The sequence below is a fragment of the Misgurnus anguillicaudatus genome, chromosome 25 (assembly GCF_027580225.2).
Source record: "Misgurnus anguillicaudatus chromosome 25, ASM2758022v2, whole genome shotgun sequence".
NCBI lineage: Eukaryota > Metazoa > Chordata > Actinopteri > Cypriniformes > Cobitidae > Misgurnus > Misgurnus anguillicaudatus.
The window spans coordinates 30,609,543-30,621,357 of record NC_073361.2 but is presented as its reverse complement, the minus strand read 5'-3'; the positions used below and the strand labels follow the sequence as shown (position 1 = coordinate 30,621,357).

Sequence of the window (11,815 nt, the reverse complement as noted above, 5' to 3'; positions counted from 1 at the left end):
TAGCTAAACAAAAGCCAACATCCAACATTATGTACACTGATTAAATGCTTCTTGAAAAAATAAAAACATTTTAAATTTTATAAATATTGTTCATTTTATTTAATTTTTTTTACATTTTTACTAAGTTATAACTGTGAAAATATATAAATGTTATGAAAATATATGTGTATATGCATTTTGCATGAATACATTTTTTGTTAACTATGCTGCATATTCATTTTTATTCACTCATTCAAGTGGACCAAATTACTGAACTTAAGGATTAGTGAATGTAAGTATAGGGGGCTATAAAAAGCCAAGCCGATACATCAAATTTGAGAAAAAAATGGCGTGTTCTCAGTCGTAATGATTATCATGATCTGCTTGTAGTGATGCACATCATTTTTTCTACGAAATATACGCATATTGAATACCTTCAACACAGAAATCTGCTCACCATAAACGTTTGACAATATATGAGATTTGTAGGGGCTGTCATTTAAATTATTCACTGAAAAGCAAGATAGATATGTAGAAAAATTTATTAAAACATATACAAATATATCCGAACAGGTCTCATCTTTAAATAATTGTACAAACTGACAAAAATCGTGGTCCCTGTGTGTTCATTCATAAGGCCACACACACTGTAAAAATGATTCGTTGGTTCAACTTAAAAAAGTAAGTTACCTGGTTACTTCAAATTTTTAGTTAATTTGGCTTTAAAATATTAGTTGATTTAAAAAAGTTGTGTAAAAATATTGTGTCAACTAATATTCTTAAGTTAAATGAACTCAAAATAAACTACTACTTACTTTTTCAAGTTGAACCAACAAATCATTTTACATACATAAGTGCATCTTGTGCATTCATACATGAACTACTCTAGTTAAGAGAAATTAACTTTACCAGTCACACAACTATCCCATTACACCATTTACAAGAGTGTTTAGAGAAAATCTGGCAGTCCATTAGTGATATGGCATCATTTAAGAAATGGGTAAATATTTTGTAGGCTAGCAGTGTGCATTAGGAACCGCAGTTATGTTGAAGGCAGATATCTGTTGCTCAGTGATTGATGTCCTCATCTTCCTCCACCTCTTCATCATCTTCACCCGTGTGTGTATTTGTTGTGTGTCCGTACGGCAGACGGATTCCAGCAGCGTTCTGTAGCGCCTGTAGACTGCTTTGACTCACATATAAACTCAGATTTACACTGGGACGTGCTGACCTGAGATCCTCCAGTTTACTCCATGCCTGATACACAAAAATACAAATTTGAGAAATGAATTTGAACTTGCAGCATTTAAGATCGGATCCATAAAAAAAAAAATGTAAATAAATGCAAATATAAACATTGTTTTATTGGGAATTTGGCAGAAATGTTGTCGCTAGTTGGCAGAATTATCATTTTACTTAAACACATACCTATAAATGTATGTACATTGGGGTAAAAAAAATCAAAAGTTTTGTTTCATGTGCTCAAGTGAAACTTTTATGTGCTCACGCGAAACCTTCATGTGCAGAATTTTTTTTAAAGTTTAGTTTCGCGTTCTCACGTGAAACCTTTGTGTGCGCACATGAAACCTTTGTGTGTGCACGTGAAACTATTGAGCTTGCACGTGAAACTATCACGTGCGCACGTGAAAGCAAAACTTTATAAACTCGATAGTTTTACGTGCGCACGCAAACCTAAACTTTATTAAATTTTTGCTCTATGTCCCCTTAGGGGCTCCGTAGAAAATAGTCTCTTAAGGGGGTCGCACACCAGCCACGCAGCTCAGCATTGAGTCGCGTCTAGGACAACTCGGAGCTTAATAGCGCGAGCTTCGTCAGAAAATTCAAGAAAAATTCAAAAAAATAATAATTGCTTACCCCATTGGCAGATTTTTTTTGCTTGATTTATGCACAAAATCACTTAAATTTGATATTTTTGGTCTAAAAACTAGACTTATTTTCTTTGCTCATCAAGAAAAAGCATCTTAATTTTTGAATTTTTTGATATTTTTACTAAAAAACAAGACAAAAATACTAAGAATTTTTTTCTTGAAAATCTTTTTTTGCAGTGTACGTTAAAGGCACACCAGGCAAGTCTGAGTATTATTTCTCTACTAGCTCCCCCTAGTGTCTGGGAGTAAATGCTTTCTATATCTGAGACTTTACGAGACTGAAGGACACCGGGTCGGATACAGCGAACTTGGAAGTGGGGTATTCTTCCTACAGACGGTAGGGGCGGGCGAGAGGGTCTTCATTCGTCATGTAATGAGTCATTTAACCATATACCGACTTACGAAGATGATTTATTAACATAAAAATGCCGCCTTGTGTCCCTTTAAAATGCAAAATATACGATTTTCAAGAAAAACATTTCTTAGTATTTTTGTCTTGTTTTCTGTAAAAATATCTAAAAAAAATTCAATTAAGATACTTTTTTTGATGAGCAAAACGACCCAAGAAAACAAATCCAGTTTTCAAACAAAAAATATCAAATTTAAGTGATTCTGTGCACAAAACAAGCAAAAAAAATCTGCCAATGGGGCAAGCGAAATTATTCTTGAATTTAGTGTTTAAGCAAAAAAAATTTGCTTACCGCATTGGCAGACTTTTTTGCTTGGTTTATGCACAAAATCACTTAAATTTGATATTTTTGGTCTTAAAACAAGACTTCTATTCTTGGGTCATTTTGCTTATCAAGAAAAAGCATCTTAATTTAAGAATTTTTAGATATTTTTACTGAAAACTAGACAAAAAAATAATAAGAATTTTTTTTCTTGAAAATCTTTTTTTGCAGTGTAATTTTTCCGCGTATGTACACTGCAAAAAATGACTTTCTTACTTAGTATTTTTGTCTTGTTTTCAGTAGAAATATCTAAAAATTCTTAAATCAAGATGTATTTCTTGATGAGCAAAATGACCTAAGAAAATAATACTAGTTTTTAGACAAAAAATATACAATTTAAGTGAATTTGTGCTTAAAACAAGCAAAAATAACTGCCCAATGGGGTAAGAAAATTTTACTTGAATTAAGTGTTTAAGAAAAAAGAAATCTTATTTCACAATTTTTTTTCTCACCCCATTGGCAGAAAATTTTGCTTGTTTTAAGGACAATTTCACTTAAATTGTATATTTTTTGTCTTAAAACTAGACTTATTTTCTAGGGTCATTTTGCTCATCAAGAAAAAGCATCTTAATTTAAGAATTTTTAGATATTTCTACTGAAAACAAGACAAAAATACTAAGTGAGAAAGTCATTTTTTGCAGTGTATGTAAACAGATATTGGCAGTTTCAGACACATACCTGTTGGAAGTTGCCCTGTTGGCAGTAGTATTCGACTAAAAAGCCATAGACGTCACCCACACGTACAGCAGGGTCCAGATCTTTCTCTTCCAGCAGAGACTCACATAAACGCACTGCTTCACCTGGATCCTCCTCATGCATTCTGAACACAAGTGTTGACAAGAGCAAATACAAAAACACACAAACAGAGACACATAAACATGTTTCACGAGTACCTCTGTGCCTGAATGAATTTCTTGATAAGTCCGAGTCTGTGTGTTAGTACGAGAAACCTGCCATCAGTCTCGTCTCCGCTGCGACCCTTCATTTTCGACAAACACTTACAAGCTTCTGTCAGAGCGCCGTACGCCTTCTCGTAATTCTGATAGTCGTCAATTTCCACCTATGCGTTCACACAAACCGTGTATAAGTCATACAGATCGATATTCTGCAATACTTTTGGACACGTTCTCAGTACCTCAGCACAGGCCTCATAAAAGCCGGCGAGGAGGTCAAGGGCGCGACCTTTGGTGTAGAAGCCAATGATGTTTTTCATGATCTCTGCGTCGTTCCTCCAGTCCAGAGACTGCAGATAGTTGCCTGCCATGACGTAGATTTCCTTCTGTCTGGACACGCCTGCAAAAAACACGATTTTCTCCGTGTCTCCAGATTTTAACAGCGCTCGCATTGCCTGTCAAAAACAAACAAGAACGTATAAGAAAAGTGTGAAAGGTAAATGTAACTAGCACACAAAGCTTGCGATCTGTAGATATGTCAAACCTTGATCTTATTGCCGGCCTGGGTGTATTTTTTAGTCGCTAGATGGTAGTTGCCCTGTCGCATACAACAGTCGGCGATCTTCTCCAACAGTTCCTTCCGGACGGTTTCAGACAGATGGGCGGAGTCTCGTGGCACCGTCAGACTTTCAGCCAGATCGTCGGTGATGGTCAAACTCTGGTCCAGACACAACTGGAGCGCTTCATTGTACTACACACATGTACAACACAGACCTTTAAAACTAAACCGTGGTTTATTTTTATTTATTTCTTGAGGTTAAAGGCGGGGTGCATGATCTCTGAAAGCCAATGTTGATATTTAAAATCACCTAAACAAACATTCCCCCACCCAATAGAATCTGGACCTTCTTTTGATAGACCTGCCCCACACATAAGCAACCCAGGCAATGATGTCGGTTAGTAGACACACCCCTTAATGCTGATTGGCTACAAGTGTGTTTTGGTACTCAGCTGGACTACCTTTCCAAAGCGTTTTTCAAAAATCGTGCACCCCGCCTTTAAAATGAATGGGTGAGTATGACAGTGTGTGGGTTATGCCTTCACCTTTTTGGCAGCCACTAGCAATTCCACTGCTTTCTGGTACTGAGCATGTTTTATGAAGAAATCTGAGCAGCGTGCGAGTAAGGCAGGATCACTGGTTTCATTTAGGTCCTCTGCAATTAGCTGCAAGGCTCCAAACTGCTCTGTGGCAAATGCTAGCTCCAATGCTTTAGAGACATGACCTGCCTAAAAGACAGATATATACAGAAGGAACGACAAAGAGACAATTATATTTATTAGGGCTGTCAAAATGAATTAATCCTGATTAATCGCATACGAACTTAAAGTTTATTATATTTGCGTGTATATTGTGTGTAATTATTATGTATATATAAACACACACATACATTTAATACATTGTATATATTTTTAAATCTATATATAAAATAAAATATATCAAAATATAAAGAAATATAAATATATAAATGTTTCTTATATACATACATGCATGTGTGTGCATTAATATACAAAATAATTACACATAGTGCGCACAAATATATTATGCAAAAACAAACTTTTATTTTGTATGTGATTAATCGCGATTTGACAGCCCGATTTGAAAGCAGATGCTTTTATTTAAATCAGCCTAAAAATCAACTTCAGTGCTTCAATGCTTTATTTCCATTACTTAAAAAATACTTTAAAACATAAATACCCACATGTAATAATAATTTTAAGCTGTAGAGGCCGCCATTATGCTTTGTGCATAGTGCATTCTGGGTCCATGACAATTTATGGTTGTTGTGAAATATTGGTACAGTTTACTAAAGTGAATATTATGGTATCTACTATAGTTTATCATGTAAAAATGTTTTCCCCACTCCTCGTCTTTATTTTGATCATCTCTCATTTGTATGTTTTTAGTATTGTTCATCACACTGTAAAAAACGGCTTTCTTACTTAATATTTTTTTCATTTTTTTTTCAGTACAAATATTTTAAAAATTCTTAAATGGGACATATCATATAAATCTGACTTTTTCCATGTTACGTGCTATATTTGGGTCCCCAGTGCTTCTATCAGGCTACAAAATGTGAAAAAGATCAACCTGTCAGAAGGGGATAATACCGCCCCTTCATCTGCACACTACAAAAAATGACTTTCAAGAAAAATTTAACTTAAAAATATCTAAAAATTCTTAAATTAAGATGTATTTTCTTGATGGGCAAAACGACCCCAAAAATAGCTCTAGTTTTTAGAACAAAAATGTCAAAAAAAAAAAAAAAATTGGGTAAGCAAATTTTTTCTTGAATTTAGTGTTTAAGATTTTTTGCTTACCCAATAAATTGTATATATGGTATTTTGAGCTAGAACTTCACATATGTACTCTGGGGACACCAAAGATTTATTTTACATCTTAAAAATTCTTGTTTAATGTCCCCTTTAAATCAAGATGTAAGTCTAGTTTTAGACAAAAAAGAAACAAACATCAAATTGAAGTGAATTTGTGGGTAAAAAAGCAAAAAAATTAAATTAAATTAAATTAAAATTAATTCAACAAACATATTCTTACCCCATTGGCAGATTAATTTTTTTTTTGCTTGTTTAAAGCACACATTCACTTCAATTGTATTTTTTGTCTAAACATAGATTTTTTGTGTCATTTTGCTCATCAAGAATTTTTAGATGTTTGTACTGAAAACAAGACAAAAATATTAAGTAAGAAAGTCATTTTTTGCAGTGAATTTATGTTACTCTCTGGTTCATAATTAATATATGTTTCTTGCATGCAGGTGTCAAAACTACATAGCGCCACCTACTGTCTGTCTGCATTTATAACTCTCATTTTTTCCACATCATTTTACCATCTACTGAAGACATGTTTACCTCACTTAGCATTAATAATACAGGTTTTGATTGCAACGATTTGACGTCATGTATTGTGATGTAAACAAAATGGCATACTCTGTGTAAAAAGAAAGTTAAAACTATGACATTTGTACAGTTTTTTAAAAGTTTACATTTATATGCCAAATCCCAGTGTTAATGTATTACGCCATAGACATGTTTATAGTGGGGGTACCCTCCAAGACAAAAGTTGGCCCACAATGACCTTTAATTTGGCCCGTCATGCCACGTGAGAAGTAAAAAGGATGAACGTCATTGACGCAGATGTTCATATTTCTAATTAAACATTTTCTAAAATGTATTTTTTTATTTGTACATTACAAAAATGTAAATAGAAATTAAATCCAATGAATTAAATAATAATACTTTTTATAAATCACCAAACTCAATGAACTTGGGTACTATAGGTTAATAATGGAGAGGTCGAGGCAGTGCAATACAGAGAAAAGGAAATTTAAAAATGATTTCTTTTTTTACAACAGGTACATTTGAAAATAAAATTGCATTAGTTATGCATAAATAGAGTAATGTTTGCTTATTTATTTTTTAAATATTAGAAAAATATTAATTAAGAGAATCAGATCAACTTTTATTTTATCAGCAATATTTATTTTCAGCCCACGGCCTTTAGTCAGGTTTGATTTTTGGCCCTTGGTAGGAAAAAGTTTGGGCACCCTGCTCTAACATATATATTTTTTTAGTAAGTGTCTTCCCTAAGAATCAAGACTTTTTTAATTGAAAAAAAATGTTTACTATTTGACCATCTAGTAGTGCATACAGTTTGGCAATGTAAATGCCAGATAATTCTCCAAGAGAAAGCGCAGTCTTATATTAATCTGTTGGCACCCCCTAGTGGTTAAATGTGTCACTGCATGCATGTACATTTCAACATCCTGGCTGGAACACTGAGCTTCATGTTTGTACGCATGTGCACATGAGTGTAATACCTTATGATAAAGCATAACAGCTCGGTCCATGTGTGTTCCCTTTTCTTCGTAATACATGGCCGTGTCCATCATATCCTCTGGATTACTGAGCAGCGCCAGATTCATGAGCTGCTCGTCCAGGTTATTCTCTTTACACAGTCGGATGGCGTTGTTATAGGCTTGCGCTCGTGTGTAAAAGTGCACCGATTGGTTGATCTCATCCTGCCCCTCGTATTGCCGAGCAACGTGATAGGACGCTGCTCTGTTCCCCGTCTCATTGGCTATCAGACTCGCCTGTCAAATATACAAAACAATAGTTTTATGGTCATATATATATATATTTCCCTAATAGACTAAACCCATGCCAAGCATTACCTTATGAATGTTCCCAAGATAGCAGTGAACGCGCACTTGAGACAGATAATCCTGAGCTAAGTCATAGTAATTTAGTGCTGCCTCCATATCTGATTGGCTCTCCAGATAATGTCCCCACCACTTATACAAATCCCTGTCCAAAACACAAGAATATTAGCCAATCAGAGAGCAGTGACAATAATCACAATTAATCTCAATTAATGCATGCATACTCACTTATCTTTCATTTTATTAATGTAGAGCTCCAATGAAACATTATCCTCCATTAACATTCTTGGTACTTCGAACCGGTGCGTGTCAGACTTCTCGTAACTACAAAGAAAATGAAATATACCACAAAAACACCCTTTTAGTAAAGATTTCATCTATATATTATTTATCTGCCTTAATGAACAACCAATAGAAGAGTAAAACATTGAGAAAGAAGATGATAGCTGGTGTGTAAACTCACTATTGCAGTGCAAGGCTCTTGTCTCCCATAGCTTCCAGGTGTTTGGCGTAGCTGTAGTAAGTCGTGCGGAGATGAATGCGATCGTGCGTCTCTGCCGTTTCGATCGCCTGCTGCCATTGGCCAGCTGCTCGATAAAACTTATTCAGTAAATCAAACCGTCCGCACGACTTATACAAGCGCTCTGCATCCTCCTGTCGAGAGACGGAGAGATGCTGTGAAAAATCTGCATGTTTAGTTCTCTTATTGTTAGTAAATGTATGAGACAGAGCGGCTCCGTGTAAACTGGGTTTATTTAGAGAACTCTGTGTTTGTGCTGTGTACTTTAAACACAATGTAAAGCTTTATTTGCAATGCGTGTAACATCCGCTACGTGACGTCTTTGACTGAGAAGTATTTACAAATAAACACAAATACAATGCACACTAAATGTATACATATGGGAACTGATGTAGGGCCATGCTTGATTTTATCCTTTCACTTTAAATTGGATCACTGCCTGTGCTAAAGTTCACACATTTTGCATGACTTTCCTTCCTTAGAAAAATGTGCACTGATGAGTAAAAAAGCTTTTATTTCAGTAGGTTTTGGATGCGCACATTAGGTGTATACTTATACATTGCAAAAAATGATTTTCAAGAAAAATTTTGTAGTATTTTTGTCTTGTTTTCAGTAAAATATCAAAAAATTCTTAAAATAAGATGCTTTTTCTTGATGAGCAAGAAAATAAGTCTAGTTTTTAGACCAAAAATATTAAATTAAAGTGATTTTGTGCATAAAACAAGCAAAAAAAATCTGCCAATGGGGTAAGCAAAAAAAAATTTTTTTCACATTTTTCTTAAGCACTAAATTCAAGAAAATTTCAAGAAAAATTTGCTTACCCCATTGGTATTTTTTTTTTTTTTTTTTTGCTCGTTTTATGCACAAAATCACTTGATATCGTTTTGCTCATCAAGAAAAAGCATCTTAATTTAAGAATTTTTAGATATTTTTACTGAAAACAAGACAAAAATACTAAGACATTTTACAATAAGGTTGTATTTGTTTACAATTAGTTAATAATGCATGTACTAACAATGAACAATATTTTTACAGCATTTATTAATCTTAGTTAATTTTGGCATTTGTTAATACATTTATAAAATCAAAAGTTGTAACTTTTTTAATGCACTATGAATTAACATGAATAACTGTATTGACGTTAAAGGCGGGGTGCACGATTTTTGAAAAACGCTTTGGAAAAGGGAGTCGGGCCGAGTACCAAAACACACTTGTGGCCAATCAGCAGTAAGGGGCGTGCCTACTAACCGACATCGTTGCCTGGGTTGCATATGTATGGGGCGGTTCTATTAACAGATTCCTTTGGGGTAGTGGCGTGTTTGTTTAGTTGATTTCAAATGGCTTTCAGAGATCATGCACCCCGTCTTTAACCTACATTAACAAGAATGAATACATAATAAAAAACTATTATTGTTCATTGTCTGTTCATGTTAGTGAATGCATTTACAGTACTAATGTTTACAAGCTTATTGTAAAGTGTTACGCAATTTGTATATTAATGCCTCTTTAAGATGAATCGCTTCATTGTTTTTCTTATGTTGTTGTTAATTGCTTTAGATAAAACGTAAAAGTAAAGAGTGAATGTTAATTTCAAGTTGTCTTTGAGAAAGTGTGTTTCTCACCAGCATGCCCAGCTGTGTAGCCAGCACTGCCACCTGCGCCTCCACCTCTGGCTCCTTCTCTGCATCCCTGAGAGCTCGGGCGGCACGAGCGTTACCCATGTTACCCAGACACACGCGTGCCACGTCCAGCCGACGACTCTTCACACACATCCGTGCCATGTTCTCCCATACGGCCTCACTAAAAAATAAACATCCTTCAATATCAAAAGTGTTCACAAAACACACTTTCAGTGGCATAGGAAAAGAAGAAGATAAGCATTATTATATAGCAAATAAATTAATGTCTTTGTATTTTTGTCTTGTTTTTCAGTTTAATTATCTAAAAAGTCCCAAATCCAGATACATTTACTTATGAATCAAAATAATCCAGATACATTTACTTATGAATCAAAATAATCCAGATACATTTACTTATGAATCAAAATTACCTAGTCTTATTTTCTGAAACAAATTATTACTATGAAGTGAGTTTATGCTTAAATAAGTAAAGATATCTGCCAGTAAGTAAGAAAAATTAACTCAAAATTCAAGTTCAACCTCATAAATTCAAGTTTCAACTTAATTCAATAATTAATTTTTTAAAGGGCACATATTATGCTATTAAAACTACAAGATGTTTGGACATAAATGTGTGTTGGCAGTGTGTTAACACAACCACCATCCAATGAAGAACCCCCCCCCTAATTTTTAATCCCCATTAAACCAAAGCAGTCTAATTGGACATTAGTTTTGATTTTCTTGTTAATGTGACATCACACTGATAAAGCCCCACCCACAGCCACTGACTGACAGTCCTGCATTACCTGCATAGTTCCATTCCTAAGCAAGTTGTATACTGCCCACCATATCTCAATCGTAAGATACTATTGTCTCAGACTGTATTAACAGGAATCTGATTTATTTTCACTTAAAGCATGCACTGTCTCTTTTGGTAAAGGACTGAGGAGAAGCAGCTCATTTCCATTTAAAGGTACAGACACAAAAACAGTGCGTTTTGCTCCCACCCAATTAGGGGCATTTTGGACATGATATTGTAAATGATCGTTGGTGTATTTTGAGCTTAAAAGTTCACAGACACATTTTGGGCACACATGAGATTTATATTACATCTTGTAAAATGAGCATAATAATGTCATTCATACAATCTTAGTGTAAGGAAAGAGTCAATGGGTCTCATTCACTAATAATTGTGTACGCTTTTCGTATTTATACGCACACTTGAACTTCCCACGAAAACTTTCCGTCTAATTCACAACACATGCGTACGCACATAAATTTGTTCTTACGTTAGTGAATTTGGAGTGTTCTACATGAGCGGCAGCGTGCACAAGGTTGGTCATTTGCATAAAACACGCCCAAACCAACTCCATATAAGGGCTTTCCGTAGTGCAGCGCTAGTTGACAAAGAATTTTAGAGCAGTTTGTCATAGAAGCAAAGAGCTCAAAAAGAAATCCAAGATCATATTTATTATCGATAAAGTTACGTTTTGCTTTGCATTTTTTATTTGGGAGGTTTTGCTGTCACTGGAGGAAGTCAGTGCTGTCCACTGACCGGAGTAACATTAAATAAGTATTGAATGCGTTAAAAAAATATGACATTTAATTAATATGGCAGAGACGCGTATCTGTATCTAAAAAAAGTGATTGACATTTGATGAGTGATTCTCATTACATTTACATGACGTTTACATTAGGCATTAAGCCGATGTTTTCATATAGAGATTTAAAAAGCGAGGAAGGAAACCGTGAAGATTTTTCATTAAGTGCATCTTCTTTATTTATTTTATATATCAACATTATCATACACATTATAATTGTAGTATTTAATTATAGTTTACGTGACTATTGCGTTACGATTGCGTTTTAGGTTTTCTTACATTTTTGTGTACATTTAGAAGAAATTTGGATGCGAAAGTTTTAGTTGAATCACGATTTGTTCGTGA

The 11,815-nt window shown here is 34.5% G+C and overlaps 1 protein-coding gene across 2 annotated transcripts in view; it reads right to left on the bottom strand.

Annotated features, from left to right (window-relative positions):
• Positions 1 to 499: 499 nt before the first annotated feature.
• ift140 (intraflagellar transport 140 homolog (Chlamydomonas)) overlaps positions 500 to 11,815 on the bottom strand; it is a 46,215-nt gene continuing 34,899 nt past the window's right edge. For both annotated transcript variants that reach the window (XM_073863709.1, XM_055181836.2), the window contains 11 exons: positions 9,873 to 10,050; positions 8,194 to 8,384; positions 7,959 to 8,054; positions 7,743 to 7,875; positions 7,389 to 7,661; positions 4,597 to 4,779; positions 4,037 to 4,243; positions 3,735 to 3,947; positions 3,493 to 3,659; positions 3,278 to 3,419; positions 500 to 1,236 (listed from right to left, as the gene is read on the bottom strand). In XM_073863709.1, coding sequence (XP_073719810.1) covers positions 1,048 to 1,236; positions 3,278 to 3,419; positions 3,493 to 3,659; positions 3,735 to 3,947; positions 4,037 to 4,243; positions 4,597 to 4,779; positions 7,389 to 7,661; positions 7,743 to 7,875; positions 7,959 to 8,054; positions 8,194 to 8,384; positions 9,873 to 10,050 — 1,972 coding nt within the window. In that variant the 3' untranslated portion in view covers positions 500 to 1,047. The remainder of the gene's footprint in view (positions 1,237 to 3,277; positions 3,420 to 3,492; positions 3,660 to 3,734; positions 3,948 to 4,036; positions 4,244 to 4,596; positions 4,780 to 7,388; positions 7,662 to 7,742; positions 7,876 to 7,958; positions 8,055 to 8,193; positions 8,385 to 9,872; positions 10,051 to 11,815) is intronic.